General features: G+C 37.6%; 2 protein-coding genes and 1 long non-coding RNA gene across 3 annotated transcripts in view; 1 reads left to right on the top strand and 2 right to left on the bottom strand.

The window, feature by feature from the left end:
* Positions 1-7,079: 7,079 nt before the first annotated feature.
* Positions 7,080-20,958, bottom strand: part of LOC146458776 (cubilin-like) — a 95,092-nt gene continuing 81,213 nt past the window's right edge. Inside the window, exon 10 of the mRNA XM_085090307.1 lies at positions 7,080-7,790. Within this exon, the coding sequence (XP_084946433.1) occupies positions 7,630-7,790 (161 nt within the window). The 3' untranslated portion in view covers positions 7,080-7,629. The remainder of the gene's footprint in view (positions 7,791-20,958) is intronic.
* LOC146458777 (uncharacterized) lies at positions 9,116-16,285 on the top strand. Its single transcript, XR_014858127.1, has 3 exons — positions 9,116-9,288; positions 11,076-11,122; positions 15,769-16,285. It is a non-coding gene; the product is annotated as an uncharacterized LOC146458777 (long non-coding RNA).
* On the bottom strand, positions 11,133-15,759 carry LOC146458778 (uncharacterized). Its single transcript, XM_085090261.1, has 2 exons — positions 12,323-15,759; positions 11,133-11,985 (listed from the first exon to the last, which is right to left on the bottom strand). Exons 1-2 carry the CDS (start codon positions 14,403-14,405, stop codon positions 11,339-11,341), a joined length of 2,730 nt encoding a protein of 909 aa, XP_084946387.1. The 5' UTR covers positions 14,406-15,759; the 3' UTR covers positions 11,133-11,338.

The raw sequence follows: 20,958 nt of genomic DNA on the forward strand, positions 1-20,958 counted from the left end.
GGGCTGCAATGGATTTTTAATAAAGCTATCTATCTATCTGTTCTCTTAAAGGCAGCCATGCACGATCCGTAATCAGTTTTACGATTTTTCAAAACCGTTGAATATCGGGAAAAACTATTATTTTTTTTTTTCGAATAAACGTTGACAATAAAATTGCTGGGATCTTACTAGTCAAAGTGAGATAAAACGAATTACAGGAAAAATTAACCTCCACCCTGCCCCCCTTCCTCCCTCTGACCGCCGTATTCTCCGGTCTTGATAAAAACAAATTTTCTCTGAAATAGAGGCTACAATAGGTTTTCTTGCAAATTTCTTCAAGTTATTAACCTAAATATCAATTAATATACGAGAGACAACCTATTAATGTACAGGAATTACCATAATCTGGAACAAAGTGTTGCCGAAACACATCAGCCTCACAAACACAGTATGATTAAATAAAATATACCATTACAGTATGACCACTGATTATAATTAGTTTACCGTCTTACCCATGGACCAAGCTTTCTCTGCAAATCATTATACTATTCTCATTGCCGACCGCACGCTTTTCTATGGTACAGCCCAAACGTGTCTGCTATGTTTCTTTCAACTAAGGTGGCTGTAAAATTCCTTTCTAGTGTTGCGATTACAAAAAATTATATCCAACAGCTTACAGGGTCTTCAACGACGTCAGACTTGAAAATATCTCCGGAGGCAGTGTTTGAATTTTGTTCCCTGACAAATACCTATGGAAAAAGATCGGGTCACTTAAATGTACAGCTTTAGTCCTAAAATCATCAAACAGTACATCATAATATAAGTCTCAAAAAGTCAGTTTCACCCAAGATCTATATTTAATATGTAAGTTATACTTTGAACCCCGATGTTACGATATGGCAAAGGTACAGCAAAATCATTACGTTGAATCGGGATGTCGTTGTAAACGAACTCCCGATTTGACGGTTTGGCAGAAAAGTAACCAAATATATCATTGTATCACGATATGGTTAACATTTAATTTTTTAAAGTCCAATCAATAACATTAATAAGTTTCCGCAACCTGATACCTGAACTGTATGTATTTTATTTAATTGCACTGGGCAAATGAATCACAAATGCAACAACCGAAACACAACATAACATCCTTCCACAGTATGTGCAGTGCATATAAGTTCTGAGGTTGTATGTACATTCTCTTTAACGTGTAAAAAAAAAATTTAGCCATCCGACGTACCGTTCCATGTTTATATACTATAGTGTTCACTGTTCATAGGTTATTTCCGAAAGTATTTTGAATTTTGGCTTGCCGCTTTTCTTTGACTTCTAACTTTAAAAAGGCATCCTCCATGATAGAAAGGGAACAAAGAAACTCTCCCTCCCTTGCCCCTATCTCTTCAAAGGACATCACAAAGTCTCTCAGTGCCTTGACTGCTTGACTGCAGGGGTAAGAGGCCTCGGATTTTATATTACGCATATTTCATCAATGTCAGTGTCTGATTCTTGGTCTTCATGGCTAGCCTCAGAATCTTCCGGCTGAACTGCCTCTAAAGCTTCCCTTATCACATCCTTTTCCGTTAGCTGCTTTTCGATAACAGCGTCCTCATATAGCCTCGAAACTGGTTGAATGGTACATTCGTCAATGAGGGGTATTGCCGGACAAGCCTGCCCCACAGACTAGATTCTTCTGCTGTTTCTTGAACCTCCTTGTCTGACTCAAGTGGGTCGTGTGTCGGCTCTCAGTCACTTCGTTTGGAGATCCCGCTTTTCTCTAACAGTTCTTGATTGTATTTTGGGTTACGTTATCCCAGCCTTAAGCAATCATAAAGACAGCGTCCTTTAAATCTATCGCTTTGACAGGCTTATCCTCGTCCAAGTATGATAAATTAACCAAAATGTACACATTAACAAACTTGAATGAAAGCATGCATTCAAGCTAGCTGCCATTTTCATTTATCTGAGAACGATCGTCTAAGCATGAATTTTCTTCATCTCTAGTTGTTCCCAGTGCCCAGGCTACTTTGCACACACGTGCGACTTCCTGGTTTTATTTTAATCCCGGGCTTTAAAAGGGTTTTTTGAAATTATTTCCAGTCGCAGTGGAAACGATGTTCGTAGAATTTCATTTCTACTTAATGGTTAATTACAGGAAACGTTTTGGCAATGAAGTATTGCAGCAAGAAACTAAATTCAATGTATGTATGAAATCAGAGCGAGCTTCAGACGGCCCAGAGAGCCTGGCACATTTCAGCTTTTCCGCTTGTTTACAAATGCTCAGTCAAATGTTGTTGTGAAATAGACACTCATCGGGAATGGATTTGGCACGTCAATATCCAGAAGTTATCCTTTATTACATTTATGTACTGTTCGATGGCACCTGATCAGTTTTTCAATCGGTAAGTGACTGATAGTGGATCATTTTAACCTTCATACAGTGTGCACTTAAGCTTAATTTTATCAATTCTTGATACGAGACAATGACTTTTGAGATTTTATTAAGGACCTAGTTAGAAAACATTTTGTCGTTCTATTAGAAAATAAAAGCTCATTTTATTTATGTGTGTTCTCCAAAATATTCTAATAAAAAGTTCTTGTAGGAAAAGATTTGCCCAAATCTGTTCATGTTTTCCTTTCTACCCTCAGTAACTGCACATTGCATAAGCCTCAGCACAGTTTGAATCCACCGTTTAATTCATACCTGCTTTTAAACACATGTGTTAATAACCTGCCAAGAAGGCTTCTTGGGGCGCAAGAGAATTGGAGCCATGCCAGCGAAATAATTTCCTTTTACCATTTACTTTGGGTTTATGTTAAAATGTGTAAGAAGCAGGTCTTTTACTTTTAGAAAAGAGTCCCCCAACCCCTCACATATGTATCGGGCATGGTTGACGGTACTATGTAATGTTGCGGCTACCTGATGATTAAGTCACTGTCAGAGATCAGTAACCTAATGAATATACTATTATGGAAAAAATATATATATATTTATTTCTTATTGAAATGGGGAATTTTATCCTCTAGGGGCAATTTGAGCTTTTTCTGACCTTAGCGATCTTTAAAAGCCCGGCAGAGGGGAAGGGGTGGGGGTACTCCCATAGAAAAGTGACGGGGGTGATCGTCGGAAATTTTGCAAAGAACCCCTAATAGGTACCAGAATTCTGTTTTGTGGGCATGACCTGAACAATTTGTTACCCCTAAAAAGTACCAAACTAGTTGATTAACATTTTCTTCCTGTCATATTTTTCAGCTCATTACTCTTAAAGGTATCACCATGCCTCTAACGGAAGTAATTTTAGATTTTAACACGCTAAGGGGTACCAAACCACAAGTATTAACCCCTAAAAGGTACGACAATCACCCCCGTAAATTTTATAGGAGAGTCCCCCCCCCCCCCCCCCCCCGCCTCCCGAGGATTTAAGGCAACTTAAGTTCCCAGAGTAGGCCTTGGCGTCCTTTATGGTGATAACGTTTATTGTTACTAGAAGTACGCTGTCCGGTCCATAAACCTTCATTTCATTCAATTTGGATAAAAATCAAAAGTTGTCCTTAAAAAGATACAAATGTTGACTTTTAATTTTCAATTTTCAGAAAAAAATACTTTAAAGTCAAATTTCAAGTTTCATTTTTTTTTCTGACCTGTGATCTAGATCAAAATAACATTATATTTATTTCGAGTTTAGTTGTTTAGAACTTGATGAAAGTTACATTCAAAGATTAACATCGTATTTTTATTGCTGTAAGATACGTAAATATTTATGAATAAACTGTACACAGGGATCTTTGTCCAAATAACCCTTAGCAGTTTCGTTATGGAGGACTCCAAGGAAATATGCTCAATCTCCCAACCTTCGACCGGTTCGGCTTTGTTTAAAGCAAACTTTTTCCGCACGAAGTCAAGCTACGCTATTTGATGAATTTGTAACAGCCGCCGATCTCATTTCATTTAAGAGATCGAGAAAAATATTAAATAAGAAGCTTCGGTGAGGATAACACAACTTTCGGTTTTCGTGTGCTTACCTTTGATTATATCACCCTATGCATAGCATCAGTATTATAAAGAGGTAATAACATGTACCATGCGGAAATGTAGAATTGAGTGATATTTGAGTGGCAACGGAGAAAACTGAAAGGTGTAAGTAGCAATGGAGGGACCTTAGGAGGTGTTTCTTTCCGCATGTCTTGCAGTGTCGTTTCTCGCTTCTTAAAGAGTGTTTTTGTTTTGTGTCCTTGCATAATATGCTCCATTATCTTCGAAAAAAATATAACTGCTTATAGTATATTTTTTTTTGTGGTTTATGGGTTTTACTTACTGCAATTTTGCAACACAATATATTATTCGTAAGTAGTTGCGTGGCCTGTTAAGGACATTTTTTTTATAAGCTAATACACTTTCGTCTGTTCAAATGCTTTACTGAAAACTTAATGTATCCAAGCGAATGGTGTAAACACCATACATATTAGGTGATGTGGAGGCCATGGTAGTTGTTACATCGCATTTGATGGCAAAGGTTTTCATTTCACTTTTCATGACTCTTGAAATACACCTTACCAACATCTTAAGGAAGCGACGGCAATTGGCGTTGCTCCGCTATGCTTTTAAACATCATGGCATAACATGATAAGGGTAGACAATAGTAAAATGGTGCCAACACACTTGTTGATCAAAAAAAGACTGAACACGTTTCTCCGGATAAGTACCCGTATCATGATAATGAACGCTTGATAAGACCTATTGAATGCATGTGTTTTTTGTTATCATATAATTGATGTACATGTTGTACTGATAGGAAGTACCAAGGTAGCCCATGGAATAGCGCCCATTTTTTTCTTTAAACTCGCTTACTTTTCCACTCCTTTTTTGTTTGGAACATCAGCGGCACCGACTCCAAACATTAAATACTATCGAATGGAGCAATGTAGGTGAAGTTTATTTTTGTAGCTCAGTTTAGCACAAGTTTGGATCGAAAGGTGCAAAATTTTGATTTGTATAGAGTATTATGCACGATTGCTTTAGTCAAATGGATCGATATAAGCGGCCGTTGCAAATGATGAAATCAATAGCGTAGCGTGACATCGTGCAATCTCAAACAGATCAGATTGACTGGATGTGGTTACAACAAAGCCAAACTGGTCAATGCAAACTTTAGCAGATTCAGCAGATTTCCTTAAAGTCCTTTCCTAAATAAATGGACGCCCAAGAAAACAGGTAGGCTTTGTGGCAAGCATCACTGAGTTTCAACAGGTTTGCACGCTTTTATCTTCAGGCTGAAAGGAGCTAGGGTAAAAGCCATCTTAGTTTTTGCCAAGCAACGTCGTACCACTTACGATTTTATGCTCTCTTTAATTTTGATTTTAACACAGATATTATTGTTCCTTTCCATAAATACGGAAATGAAAAAAAAAAATGGTTTTTGAATTTACAGCCTTGATACTACTATTCGATCCTTCATGAGTGTTTTATTTGTAAAATGATGCTTGTAATTTTCCGCCAGTTAACTTTTCAATGGAATTTTCTTATTGTTTTGATCAATAATGATTTCTTGAAAAACAAGCAAGCAAAAATTAAGTTAAAAGCCAACGTTTCGCCGTCATCGTGACACTATTCTCTAGGCAAAGCTGATAAATTAATGCGAAGATTTGATTTCTATACTCTACAGTCTCTACAAATTATCATATTAACAATGGATCAAAAGTTCTTCAACTGAATACTTTTGCGAATGCGAATCGAGCCTGTTTGCACGTTTACGGATGGCTTAAGTTTTCTTACGAAAAGCATCTCCTTAACTAGGCAATCAAATTTGTTCGAACATTTAGCTAGCACGTGAAATTGTTCTGATTGACAAGGAGGAACGTTCGAGTTATGTTCGCTCAAGTAGTGTTTACAAATTGACGACGATTTTGTTAGTCTCCATCAACGCGTTCGTGGAGGTGGCCGCGAGTGTAACTAACATATCCTGTATCACACAGGTTACATTGAAATTGATAAACTAGACATTGTTGGTTAACAGTGGCAGGCTTGACTTCACGAGCTTTAAGGTCTTCGTTGAGTTTTCTGCTGATGAACACAGGCTGAATTGTGGTCTTGATTTTTGAGCTGAGGTCTGTGATACGTTTCTTCACTACATTAGCAGAGGCCTGATCCTAAATGGTATGGCAACTCGGATGGTGGGTGTAGATATTTCAGTTGATGGAATGTGCTGTAGGTCTGATGCTTTAAAATCTACGAATTGCTTGACAGCTGAATTGAATAAGTGCCTCGGGTACTTAAGCTTTAAGAATACCGTCTCTAGTAGATCGCATTCTTGTGAGAAGTACGACCAGTCGGAAGAGATGCGGTAAGCTCGATCTAACATGGTGGTGATTAGACTGCGCTTGTACTGATTGTGTTTAAAATGCCAATTTAAAATTTAAAATCAACAAGATTAGCTTTATTTTCTATTTTTCAGATCATTCTTTAAACTTAAAATCAAACATTGAAAAGTAACTTTCAGAAGAAAATTCCACTTTCTTTGGGGTGAGACGAAAATGGCAGAAAAACCGTCACAAGAAAATGACTGCTGTTATCGTGGGAAATTGCTGAAAACATCCTAAAAGGAAAATAATCTTATTTTCCTGGCGTGAATCAAAATCATCTCCATCCATCAGTGATTTACAAATATAGCCATCGCCACATTGTTTGATCAATATCCTAGAAGTACCGCCATACGTCTAACAGCGCTCATTCTACGCTTTTGCACTCAGCTGTACCAATTTACAAATTTGCACCTCTAAATTGTAGGACGATCACCCCTGGCATTTTTATGCTTTCCGAGTAGAGTTTTGAGTGGAGTATTCCGTGACGATAAAAGCGTTTGTAAACATATTTGACCATTCACGATGAGCCTTTATTCTTTGGAAAATGTCAACTCGTCTTCAAATTAACTGAAACTTTGATCAGTCACAAGGTCTAACAATACATTTCAAGCAGGAGAGTATATAACTTGAGTTCAAAATCAGTGCAATTCATTCAGTCAGGGCTGGTCTTTAAACAACTCAATTAACTTTTCACCCTGTGTGGCAACAATAATTATTAACATAAAATAGAGATGAACAATGAACGATTTCGAGCCGCCTTTTTATTATTATTTTATTTATTTATTTATTTATTTATTTATTTATTTATTTTTACCTCCCTGTGTAGTATTGGATTCAGGCTTTCTCTTTGCAACTATTTAACTTGCGTAAATAGCTGCGAGAGTCTTTGTTCTATTCAGACTATTAATTTAGCTGGTAAGTTATTCCAATAGATGACTACAATATTTTATGTGTTCCCATTTTCCCACCTACTTACAGATATTTAAGGGCTGCCATATGACGGAAAGTTTGCAGAGGTAAATCCTTGATCCCAGTGTCAAGTAAAATCCTGTTCAAGATTAAGCCAAATTTTCACATAAAAACGGCGTTTCATAAATAACATAAGTCATTTTATATCAATGGCGTCTCTATGGAAAATTAAAGCTAGATATTTAAAAAGGAAATTTGGTAATCAAGGCTAGAATTGAAGAATTGAGGTCCTGAAATTCATTGAGTGCAGTTAAATTTCTCTCAGGAGAACTTTAAATATATTCAGTTTACAAACAAATTAATTTTTAACAGCTAATAAGAAGATTTTCATTCGACGAGAAAAGAGAAATCGTACAGCTTTGTAGCAGTTGTTGGAAGGCACTTGAGGAAGTCGGGCGTCAATCGTGTCTCTGTGCAGCTATATATATTCTCAATTTTGTCTCTTTGTCCCAGTATGTATCCATAGACAAAGCAGTGATTACTGCAATCTGAAAGATTAAGAGTAAACGATATGCTAATTAGCTCTAACTGATGTCATGGTTTCGCCCTGTGTAGTATAGGATCAGATGCAGGATTGCCGGTGCCAAATTTCCTTTATTAACGATGTCCGCTCATTTCAAAATTTATTAACATTGCAAATATCGAACGAAAAATCACCAAAGTCAATTTAGTTTGACTTACTAGTACTGCAAACGTAGTTCACTAAACTTGAATTTTCCAATTGTTTGTTCTCCTCTTTCGTCAACGAAAGTTTATCATTTTCACCTTTACTGCTTTATTTTCTCATTGTTTGTTTATCAGCAGTGAGTAGTGAGGGGGGCACCGGTTAGTCCTCTTTTTCGCGGTGGTTTCTCATTAATACGCGGTGGCATACATTATCGCCGGTGACGTCACCGCCTATTGTCTTGATCACTCATTATAGGATGACGTCATATTTTATTTTAGTCTTACCAATTAGTTATGAACTGGTTTGACAGGTTTATCTATGATTTCATGCTCTATTTTTATCTTATGGCAGTCATGGGCGGTATCACCGATATGACAGGTTTTTGAAGTTATTTTTAGATACATGACATCATATAGTACATACATAAATACTTAATTGTATAGCTCCACTTTGGAGGCCCTTCCGCCATACGTAAAAATAATAATAACAACAATAATAATAATAATAATAATAATAATAATAATAATAATAATGAAAACGATTTACATTTAGATGACAAAATAGAGAAAAAAATTACGATCAAAATATATGAATTGAAAAGATTCTTAAAAAAGTCTCTTTTTCAAAACGCTAAGACTTTCCGTGTCTCTGTAATGCTTCGATAAATTATTGTAGATTTTTCCTCCAAGGAAGGCGAAAGCCCTTTGACCAGTCGCAAGCTCCAGGATCTACAATTTCTAAGCTAAGGAATCTGCATTCGGAAGTCTTTTTAGAAAATAACAAAAAAAAACAAATACGTGCGACACCCAAGCGTGTGTCTGAGAAAAATAAAGACACATAACTACAAATGGCCCGTTTGTCTCCTTTTGTCCTTTTTGGCGTGGTTTTGGCCTTTCAGGCCTGGTTATGGACTTTCTGGCCTGTGTTTGGCCTTTTCTGACACTCTATATAACCTGACTTTTCCCGAAAACTCGGAAATAATGAAAAATATTTGTCGTGTGTGTCTCTCGCCTAAATTAACTAAGCGGCTTTCCCGCCTAATGACTTTAAAACGATTCGTTTCAGGTTGAGCTTTGTTGAGAATTAACGAGTTCTCAAGCTGTTTAAGGCCTGGGTTTGGTTTTCGATTGAGACCCCCAGCAGAGTTCTCGACCGACCCACGCGGTCATCGAAACAAACAAACATGGCGGCCTTACCACGAGGTGCCGTTTGGAGTTTGGCCAGAGCGTTTAGTTGTTTAGAAAGACAACGTCAAATTCAAGAGCAAGAATTTTTTTAGATGCTGTTGTTTTCTTTAACTTGCGGGGTCTAAAGTAGAGGTGAGTGGTTTCTTTGTGTTATTTCCAGAGATAAGCCTTTCATGCGAAGGGAGCTTACGTGTGCATTCCAGAACGTTTGATGCAATAGGCTTGACGAAGGAAAATCGACTCGTGTACTTTGAATGGTCATATGTTAAGCGAAATCGTTTTATTTTGTTTTTAGTGTATTGTTATTTTTGTTAGTATAGCTATTAGGTTAATATTGAATTTACAGTTAGCTTCTCGTAAGTACTAACCACGACGTTTGAATATCAGTTATTAAGATTACGCGGTCTAATATTTTAGGCTCAACGGTCGTTCAGTTTAGCATAGGCAGAAAATTGTACAATTTCTGTTGAGAATGTTGAGCCTTTTTCGCTCTTTAAATTTTGGTTTCGCACCAGAAAATGGACATTACATTTAATATTTGCCCCCCCCCCCCCCGCCCCATTGAAGGCTTTTGTGTCTACCCCTGTCAGAAATAACTTTTGAGGACCCCTTCAGAAATTAAGATCAAAGTGCTGACACATTCTCTCTTAGGAAAAAAGAAAGAGTTCAAAGATACCGACATAAATAGTCCCCTCAGAAATAACTCGTAAAGACCCTCTCTTTCCCCCTCAGATTTTCCAGTCCTTCAATAGGAGCTAGGGGGTGGGTGCAGATATTAAATGGAATGGCCCAATATAGGATGATCTTCTAACAAAACGAGAGACTTAAAATTAGCTTAATTTGATTAAGAAGTTTAAGGTAAAATTTAATGATGTCCACAGAACCCTATACATAATTATACATGCATGAATCACCGTCATACCAAACCCCCTTTCACAAAGAATAGAGTTTTAGTCACAAAAATAAATATGCATTTATTAATTTTGGGGGCTCTTAATTGAGATGTGGAAATCTTTCCAAAAATTTGTTTCGTTTGACTGAACAATCAAAAGGCAAACATTTACTTTCTTTTTACTTCAGGGGTTTAAACCAGGGGGGCTGGCAGCTGCCTTTGATCTTGCCACTTTTGGGCGAGATATGATTGCCCCAGTAAAGAAATCTGTCAATCATTCGAAAAACGTAGCAAACGATTGCGCAGAATGCAAGGATTCCCACGCAAACTACCCGTCAAGAGTGACATTTTTGTCCGTGTTGACTTGATTGTGAAAAACGAATTTGCTTTTAGCTATTGTTTATTTGCTGTTTGCAATATTTGCGGCAGTGCGTAGTTTGAACATTTCAATTCTGTTCATTCTAAATCTGTGTTTACCCCTGCTGTATCATGTCGTTCATTAAGTCTCCAACCAAGAAACTCAGAACCATCAATACATGTGCTTGTACATACAATATACAATACCATGACAAATGCAATCTACCAAGAGTGAAAAATAAAATTACAGTGTGTTTGACAAGTTCTACATCACCTTTTGTGGGAGAGTCTGTAAATTGGTAAAAAGTAAACTTCTGCTAAATGCCATGTCTTTTAACGTAACTTCCTTCTTATTCTCATTTAGGTGTTTTTGTTTTTGAAATACTTGTTTACAGTGCAGCCATACAAATTGAGTGCTAAAAATCAGTATTAATTATTTTTTCACATATATGGTAGTTAAATTCAATGGAAATGGAATACTGCACGTCTGTACACATGTACATTTCACTGCCTGTTTTTATTTTCACAATGCACTCTCTTATCTGCGATTACTTCTAGTGACATTTATACATTATAGTTTTATGTTGAGGTGCATTAAAACAAGAAAAAAATGATAGCAAGGAGTTTGTTTCCATTTTTCCTGTTTAACAACATTGTTTTCTTTATCCAGTGGGACAAAAACATTCTGTCAAGAAGAATCCATGACTTAATCTCAAGGTAAGCAAAAATATTGCAAAGATACAATCATCCATTCACTTTCACACATCGTCCTTCACTGTAATTCAAGTCATTGATAACAGTGGGGATAAAACATTCCTTTTTACCAAACAACCAAAGGTCTACTTAAGACATTCAACAAGACCAGGAACATTTCTTTACCAATAATGGTATATTATAAACAACCACATGTGTAAATAAAGTGTTACAAAAGAGTTAGAACAATATTTCTTGATGAACTGTTATTTTCCAAGACTGCAGCAATTTGAGTGCAACTTTTCTTCTGTGGAGTATGTCTGATGCTTCCTTTGATGCTGTGTAGTCGTTGAGATTTGGTAGCCGCTCATGCTGTGTGACAAAGGATGCATCCCATTCTTTCAGCTTAGAATTAAGTTCTTTGACAGCCTTTAACACCAGAACTTGTATCTTTGCCAGGTAGTTTTCATATCTGTTGATACAATATCGAGATTTTGGGTTGCGGGCAAGGTTGTTACGCAGTTTGTCAAGCTGTGTAACCTCAGGGATTTTTCCCAATATAATCTCTGTTGCTTTTGCTGTTTTGGAGGACAACTGTTGTTGACATTCATCTTCTAAGATCTCTTGCTGTTGACGCTGTTGGTCTGGTTCTTGCAGTAGCTCATCTTGCTCTGGGATGCTTTTTGTTTGATTCTCTTCAGCCTCTTTACCCTCTAGCTGGTTGGGGTCTTGGTCACTTGGCTGCCCAGCATCACCATGTTCAACCGGCTCTCCATGAATATCATCAATTTGTATTTCATCTCCAAAAATCGCTGCAGTAACTTCATTTTCATCATCATCATTGTCAGCACTGCTGCATGTACATGTACTCTCTTCACAGGATGTTTCTTGGGAATAAGAAGGAGAAAATATTCAGACAATTATTCTACAATAATTGATTGATAATCTTTCAATGTACTTAAGAAAGTAGCTGGAGCATTATTGCGTTGGATTTAGCCAGCAGTATTGTTCATTATGGGGCAATACAGTAAACGGTTATGGCTTGCGTCACAATAGTGGTAGCAATTATTGTTACATAACAATGTTCTTAATATATAATTTTCCTCTTAACATTTTTCATTGCATAAACAAAGCCACACACTTCTGACTGTGTGTATTGTTGCACATTAAATTGATTTTCTGTGTTAGGTAATTAAGAACAATCAAAGATTGAATACACAATACCAGGTTGTTTTTCAGTGAGATCAATTTCTTCTAGGTCATCATTTTCAGCTACAAGGAGGCTGGCTTCTTTTAACTTGTCATAAACAAGCTTCCCAGTTTCATCTCTTAACTTGTATGAAGGCAGTTCTTGTGGTTTCTCACAGCACTGTTTCCAACCAATTTCCAGGTCATTTTCAACTGCCTTAATTGAACTTGACCTGAAGTGAGAGATACGTGGGCCCTCTGGACGATGTGTTGCTTCCTTGGGACCATCATAAAACTCCACGGATCCATCATCTCTCCAATGCCACCACACTCCTGGTCCTGGAAGCAGGAAATCACTGATTACTTCCAGGTGAGCCTGCCACAATCTTGGCTTCTTTATGAGCAGATCTTTGCCCATTGTTGTGTTAGCTCTGTCAGGCAACCTCTTTGCTAACTTTGAAATTTCCCGTTCCTGAATGACAACTGTGTTTTCTTCCACACTGCAGTCTTCTCCTTGTATGTGAAGAAATGCATTTGGCACCAAATCTTCGGCATGCTTGCTCCATGTCTTTCTTGTGATGTCTACAATTCTGTCAAAGAATCTCTCAAATAATTCCGCATTGATAGATGAAAGGCACACTAGTCTGTAGATGACAGCAGCATGGTGCACAGCACTGTGGTAGTAGATTCCATGTAGCTTGCGACTTGTCATGGTCTTTGGTGGGGTTAACACTGTCCTCACTGCCAGCGCATGTCGGAATGAAAGGTTTGCAAGTCGCAAGATTTGCCTCGGATTTCTGCTATCTTCTTTGGCATAGAAAGTTCCCATCATCTCAGCCAGAGTTGTTAACAACTCCATGACACTCTCCTCTGCTTTTCCAGCCAAAAGAATAGTAACTTGCAAAAGGGCACGGCGATAGTCAGTACACCGGAGCTTGTCTTTCGTTAGTGCTATAGAAAGTGTCTCCTTCAGTATCACCAGTGTCTCTACTTCTGTGATGTGATGAGGGAGTTCATCTAGCACATGTGAGATGTGATTCAAGCAACAGTGAAGTGGCTCGAGGAATAAAACTTCATATTGATCTAAATTAAGTTCTTTTAACTTTAACCGGCTATCTCCATACAACAATGCAGGCAGTCGTGTTGTTCTCCCAAGCACTTCTGCAATTCTCTCTTGCAATTGTTGTTTTGGACCACTATCATCTTCCCCTCTTGCTTGAAGTTCACTTCTAAGCTGCGCCACTTTCAGGTTTTTGAAGGGGTGAAGCCCTCCTTTCTTTCCCTCAGGACCAGCAAAGACAAGCTTTTGCTTCTCTTCAAGGGTCTTGTACTTTCGGTGTGACATGTACTCAAAGTCATCAGAACGTCGCATGTCGCCATCGCAACCCACACAGCCTCGGTGGCCACCTTTCTGCGTCCCATCCTCAAACTCTATACTTGGGTTGTCTCCATTCATGAACCTCATTTTATCTTTGATGTTAACACCTTGAATTTGAAGTGGCTTTGACAGACCTCTTAGACATTCTTGTCTTGTTGGGATGAAGAGCATCTGGTCAGCATCAGAACTGCCACACACACCCATCATGTACAAATGAGGCTGTTCTACAACGGCTTGTACATCAACTCTTTTTGAAATTTGGCTTTGGGCCATGTACTCATCATTTGTAAAGTGGATGGCAGGATCATAGACTTCACGGAGTAGGAATAACATGAGACCATTACTTGCAATTCCAGCATGGTCATGCCACATCAACCAGTGTCGCGTTCTCTCCAAATCTTTTAATCTTGCACGTAACTCGTCTGGTTCACCATCTGAATCAGGCTCGTTAAGAAAGTGAAGTCTTTCCTTAAGTTCTTCAGAGCTCATCCAGTTATATTCATCATCTGTTCTCACTCTCATGTATTTTTCATTTTTTAGTAAGCTCTTTGCTCTTATCTCTGAGAACAGATATTTCCTTGCCGTCAGCTTGCAGGGGCGCTTCTCGATCTTCCCATTTGTTGTAATCACAAGTTTGACATACTCTGTTTCCAAGACTGGAATGCCAAGGTTTAACTGACCAGCAGCTATCTTCTCCATTATCTCTGTCCTAATTTTGCTGTTTGCACGGTGAACTGGCATGGAAATTTCTCCTCCTTCTTGTTTTTTTATTGCCCTGCGAAATCTTGGTCCTATATAACAATAAAGGGAAATTTTACCAAATCATGTTCACAATGTATAAACTATATGCAATTTTTTAATAACAGTAGAAACGAGCACAATAACAACAAATGTGCATCTCTATTGGCTTTGCAACATAAGTGGTTACCTGTGTGTTACATTTTATGTGATAGGTATGAATGCTCATAACAATAATTTGACGTGTTGTTATTTTTTCACTGCTTTCAAAATTTGGTGTGTTCTTGTACTTTCTCAAGAAATATTACTGAGATAAAAAAGAAAGCAAAATCAAGAAATGAATGAAAATTATACCCCACCCATAGTTTGTTGTTGAAGTTCTATTTTTTACCATGTAGGGTTCCTGTTAGGAGCTGCTGACCAGTTATTTTTACATCATTCTTGTTTTAGGAATCTCCTTTCCATAAAATAATAATGTAAAAACATCCAGCAGATAATATGACACTGAAAATTATTTATCGCCTGTAAAGAAATCACCCATGGGTTGCATATTTTCTTTTGTCAAAAACTTCAAGCTAAGCTATGTTTGGTTTCTATTCCCACGCCCATCTTGCTCCCATTATACCCTTGAAACAGTCACAAGATGCTGACATCCACCTGCTATTGCAAATGTATTTCCTCCTTTTACAAATCTTAACAAGAACCCTGTTCTGTTTCATGTTCTTTAACAAAATAATAACATACTCATTATGTTTCACCATGTTTCTGTGACAAGATGCATACTTGTTGAGTATGTAAATTCTTCCTCATGACATGCTTGCATATTAAAGGTCTGTCACTTGTTTTTGACATGTTATTCATGAATTAAAATGAAAGGGGGCAAGAATGCCACTTTTTTCTAAGTTGCAGTTTGAACAGGTTTCAGTTTCTCTACCAGTTACATGTACTTACTCTTTTGTTGATCAAATGCTTCAGTGTCAACCCCTTCAGAATTCAGGTATTCTTTCAAAAGCTGCCCAGCATTTGGTGGTGGTGTGCTGTCTCCTGTTTTCCTGATGTTGTATTGCTTTGCCTTCTCTGACCAGTTGACTGTGGTCCAAGTGCTGACATCCTGCTTGAGCTGTTCAAGATCTCCATCGACAGAGCTGGGGCAGTGGGATCTTTTTTGTCTTTTGGGTGCTTTGATGACCCTCTCTTTTGCCTCTTCAACCGTCTCGAAGCATTCTTCCACTCGCTGTCGTTTTCTAGTCGCATAGGATGTTCTTTGGGCTAGATGAAGGCTAACATCATTTTTTTCCCATGATTTTTCCACATTTTTTTTAAATTTTCTTTTTCGTTCACGTTTTTTTTTTCTTTTTTTCTGCAGGTGATGGCTTCTTTTGTAGAGCGGCCTCCGGAACCGTTGACAACACCTCGCCAAAAGACTTTCCCAACTGATTGTTGCAAACAGTGTTGAACTCATTGTAGATGGCTGAACCAATGTTTCTAATTTCTTTTTGGGATGGCTGCGGAATCTTTACAGTCATTTCTTTGGCTTGCTGCCTTAGGTCTGTGAAAGGTTTTCGTTTGGACACAACACAACTTTTGCCTTTTTGAAACAAGCCACTTTCTACTGGGTTTGCTATCAAACAACACTTGCAGTCACTCAAGATGTGCAGAGTTTTTCTTCCTTCTGCAGTGCACTGACATTTTTTGCTGAAAATGTCGTCAAGTAGAGCTGCTTTTTGTGTGCAGGGACCCAATTGGCAATTCTTATGTCGATGGCTTTGTATTTCTTGGGAAAAAGAGCTATCAAATAAGAGCAATTTATTCTTAATTAATTCCTGTTTTTTTAACCTGTAACTGTAACAAAGTTTTGATTGTATTAAAAATTAATGATTATATTTTAAAATTGTCAAAAGATGCATTTCAATAACAAAAACTTACTTTTGCTGATATGTAAACGTGGATATTCCTTAAATTTTTCCATGTACAGCCGATATCTTTCCTCAAGTAGGCGACTTTTGAATGCCTTTTCTGATTCATCCTCCATTTTCTTGACATTTTTTTGGGCCAGGGACTTTGTATCCCACACACAAACTCGGGCAAATCCACAGTCAACGCCCATTTTAAACTACATTGCTTTTTTCTTTGTTTTGTTTTTGTTCCTTTTTTGTTTTGTTTTGTTCTTTTTTTTTGTTTTTTTTGTTGTTGTTTTTGTTATTTTTTACAGTGCCGTAAATCGTTCACCAACCTTTTTCAATTGACCTTGGGAGTGACCTTGGGGATGGCCTTGGCGGGAAATTTACTTAAACTGTGCACACCATTTAGATTGTCACATTGGGAGGGAAGGGTCCTGAGACTAGGTATATAAGGAGGATTTAATTTCTTGAACATCTTGCTTTTTACACTTCCATCACCAGCTTGTCTGAGTCTTCTAAAAAAATTATTTTGATAAAACTCAAGTTGTCGATGTGGAAAATACACAATAATCTGCAATAATCAGCCCATTACTGCCCTCCCACCCCCCCCCCCCCCTTTTTTATTTCTGGTATTTAATGTTGCAGGAGTAACGTAGATTCAATTAATGATATGAACAGCCTAGGAAAAAAGTAAATTCCAATACCAAAACAAAGGGAAGCACGAATAACTTTATTTACGAGTGGCTATTAACATCCGTTTATCAGTTTTAAATTACGAATGAGTAGAGCGTGAAAATTGTGAAATACAGTGGGTTTCTAACCATTGGATATTGTAATTCCCACCAAAAGTACAGGATACTACTAAAGAGGACAGTACGAAACTATTTTCATTAGTGTTGTCACTCGTTTCAGTGTCCGCCATATTTGCTTCGAGCCTTCTGGATCTTTTTTCCAATCAGCGGTATTTCACAACAGTCAGATTCAGGCTCCGCTCTGCGAAACCAAGCGTAACAAGATGGCGGCCTTTTTCTTCGATCAAACAGGGCATTAAAAATGCCCTCGTTGGTGCCGAAATTTTATTCTGAAGCAATTATCTTATAAGAAATGAAAGAAGGGATTCCAGACCTTTGCACTGACGTTTGGAATGAATCGTTTAGTAGAAGTGATAAGAAACAAAATGCCATTAAGTTTATAAAAGTTGTTAGTTGGCTCTATTTTCTCTTACATCTCGTTTGAGGGCAACGAGGGACGGTCATTCCAAACGTAGAAGGTTAGCATAGTTTACTGAGTAATTGTTTTGTACATTTGTTGGACATGATTTTCATTATATCTCACCAATTCCGGCGGAAGGTAAATGAATGTTAATTTGATCACGTGACCGAGCACGTGACAATTGTGGCGAGCACTGTTGGGTTAAGGCAAAATATCACGTTGAAGGCTAACGTCCACAAAAGTTTCGTGACCATCGGACGTAAAGTTCCGAAGATAGAGCTTTTTTTGTCCATGACCCCGTTTTTCTTTCCTGACCCAGGCCTTAAACACCTTGAGTTAAAACAATCTTTTGTTGTCTTTGTTTATTACAGTGCTCGGAATAAGAATATTCGGTTCATAAATTCCTTGCTCCTAAATTGTGCGTGTTTAAACACACACATAGTGATTTCACCATATGTACATCACAATAAAGTCGATTACGTTTGATGTTAATGACTGTCCACCTTTACTTATAACAAGGGTCAACGCGCTTTTTGCTTTCAGATCAGAGACTTAAGCTCTTGTGTAACCTCTCTTCACGGTCCGTTAGCCACTAATTATGCAAGTAGCAGTAATCTGACTGAAACCTAAATTTGCATAAAAACTCTACGGAACCTCTACTTTTTTTATCAAAAACAATAAACGGCTTAAGTTCATAGAAATAATCAATTAAAACACGCGACTAATTAAATACTTGCTATTAAACAAGACACATTTCTCGAGAAACCTGAAAAGAACTCTGTTGCCTTTAAATGAAGAATAAAAAAAAATAAAATTGTTTAACTACCAGAGATTTTGAAGGAATTAAGGTAAATCTCAACTCTATATCCGAATCGCCGAGTTTGCCTCATAAATTTATAATAATCATGCGAAACTTAATATTTCTATTTTTGCTGACCTTACGTCCTCCTCATTCTCATTTTTATTTTCGCTCGTTTCTCCCTCATTTTTTATTTCCCTCCTCCTCATTTCTATTTTTCTCCTCCTCGTTTTTATTTCCCCTCCCCTTCCTCCGCCTCATTTGTATCTTCGCTCCTTTCCCCTTCATTTCTATTTTCACCTCCTTTACCACCAACACCTCCACCATCACCACCTCCACCTCCACCTCCACCAACACCACCACCACCACCACCTCCACCACCACCACCTCCACCACCATCAAAATAACCAAAAAACAGTGTTAGCGGTGGTGGTGGCGATAGTGGTGGAGGGGGAGGTGGTGGAGGTAGTAGTGGTGGAGGTGTTGGGGGTAAAGGAGGTGAAAATAGAAATGAGGGGGAAAGGAGCAAAGATACAAATGAGGAGGACGAGGTAGGGAAATAAAAACGAGAAGGAAAAAAATAGAAATGAGGAGGAGGGAAATAAAAATGAGGGAGAAACGAGCGAAAATAAAAATGAGAATGAGAAGGACGTAAGGTCAGCAAAAATAGAAATATTAAGCTTCGCATGATTATTATAAATTTATGAGGCAAACTCGGCGATTCGGATATAGAGTTGAGAGTGACCTTAATTCCTTCAAAATCTCTGGTAGTTAAACAATTATTTTTTTTTTCCTTCTCTATTTAAGCACGGTGCCTACTATTGTTACTAAGCATACGTTCTGCGCATCTCGAGATACTCGGGTTTCCTATGGGTGGTGCCTACTAATACAGTGGAGAAAGCACAACTTAGCAAGTGCTTTTGGTATCTCAAAAGAAAATTAGGGGTAACCATGCATTTTTCAGAGATAATTAAACTTCAATTTAGGAAAAAAATCCCATACATTGCTTTATATTTTGGCGCTTTTTAGAGATATTATTACTTAATTATCTCTGAAAAATGCGTGGTTACCCCCAATTTTCTTTGTGGATTCCAAGAGGCCTTGCTAAGATCTGTTTTTCCCGCATAGTCGTAAGCCGCACAAAAATACTTCGGTATTAGTAGGCACCGTCCTTAAAGGCAATAAAGTTCTTTTCAGGTTTCTCGAGAAATGTGTCTTGTTTAATAGCAAGTATTTATTTAGTCGCGTGTTTTAATTGATTATTTCTATGAACTTAAGCCGTATATTGTTTTTGATAAAAAAGTAGAGGTTCCGTAGAGTTTTTATGCAAATTTAGGTTTTAGTCGGATTACTGCTACTTGCATAATTAGTGGCTAACAGACCGTGAAGAGAGGTTACACAAGAGCTTAAGTCTCTGATCTGAAAGCAAAAAGCGCGTTGACCCTTGTTATAAGTAAGGGTGGACAGTCATTAACATCAAACGTAATCGACTTTATTGTGATGTATATATTGTGAAATCACTATGTGTGTGTTTTAACACGCACAATTTAGGAGCAAGGAATTTATGAACCGAATATTCTTATTCCGAGCACTGTAATAAACAAAGACAACAAAAGACTGTTTTAACTCGTTAATCCTCAACAAAGCTCAACCTGAAACGAATTTTTTTTTTTTAGTCATTAGGCGGGAAAGCCGCTTAGTTAATTTAGGCGAGAAACACATACGACAAATATTTTTCATTATTTCCGAGTTTTCGGGAAAAGTCAGGTTATATAGAGTGTCAGAAAAAGCCAAACACAGGCCAGAAAGTCCATAACCAGGCCTGAAAGGCCAAAACCACGCCAAAAAGGACAAAAGGAGACAAACGGGCCATTTGTAGTTATGTGTCTTTATTTTTCTCAGACACACGCTTGGGTGTCGCACGTATTTGTTTTTTTGTTATTTTCTAAAAAGACTTCCGTATGCAGATTCCTTAGCTTAGAAATTGTAGATCCTGGAGCTTGCAACTGGTCAAAGGGCTTTCGCCTTCCTTGGAGGAAAAATCTACAATAATTTATCGAAGCATTACAGAGACACGGAAAGTCTTAGCGTTTTGAAAAAGAGACTTTTTTAAGAATCTTTTCAATTCATATATTTTGATCGTAATTTTTTTCTCTATTTTGTCATCTAAATGTAAATAGTTTTCATTATTATTATTATTATTATTATTATTATTATTATTATTATTATTGTTATTATTATTTTTACGTATGGCGGAAGGGCCTCCAAAGTGGAGCTATACAATTAAGTATTTATGTATGTACTATATGATGTCATGTATCTAAAAATAACTTCAAAAACCTGTCAAACCGGTGATACCGCCCATGACTGCAATAAGATAAAAATAGAGCATGACATCATTGATAAACCTGTCAAAGCAGTTCATAACCTGTTCGTAAGACTAAAATAAAATATGACGTCATCCTATAATGAGTGACCAAGACAATAGGCGGTGACGTCATCGGCGATAATGTATGCCACCGCGTATTAATGAGAAACCGGTGCCCCCCTCACTACTGCAGTGATTACTTTTAAGTCAACGGAGACTTTCTTGTACTGAAGGTATTTTAAGATAGAGAAAGTAGAACTGTCTCGTTCAATTTGG

This window comes from Pavona decussata, unplaced genomic scaffold (assembly GCF_977016875.1).
Source record: "Pavona decussata unplaced genomic scaffold, jaPavDecu1.1 SCAFFOLD_228, whole genome shotgun sequence".
In the NCBI taxonomy this organism is placed as follows: domain Eukaryota; kingdom Metazoa; phylum Cnidaria; class Anthozoa; order Scleractinia; family Agariciidae; genus Pavona; species Pavona decussata.

Bases quoted from the DNA above. Each gene is read 5' to 3' on its own strand.
- LOC146458778 (XM_085090261.1), bottom strand. From the start codon at position 14,405: ATGCCAGTTCACCGTGCAAACAGCAAAATTAGGACAGAGATAATGGAG. The intron at 11,986-12,322 runs GTATTGTGTATT...CTTATTCCCAAG, and splicing joins TCTCACTGAAAAACAACCTG to AAACATCCTGTGAAGAGAGT.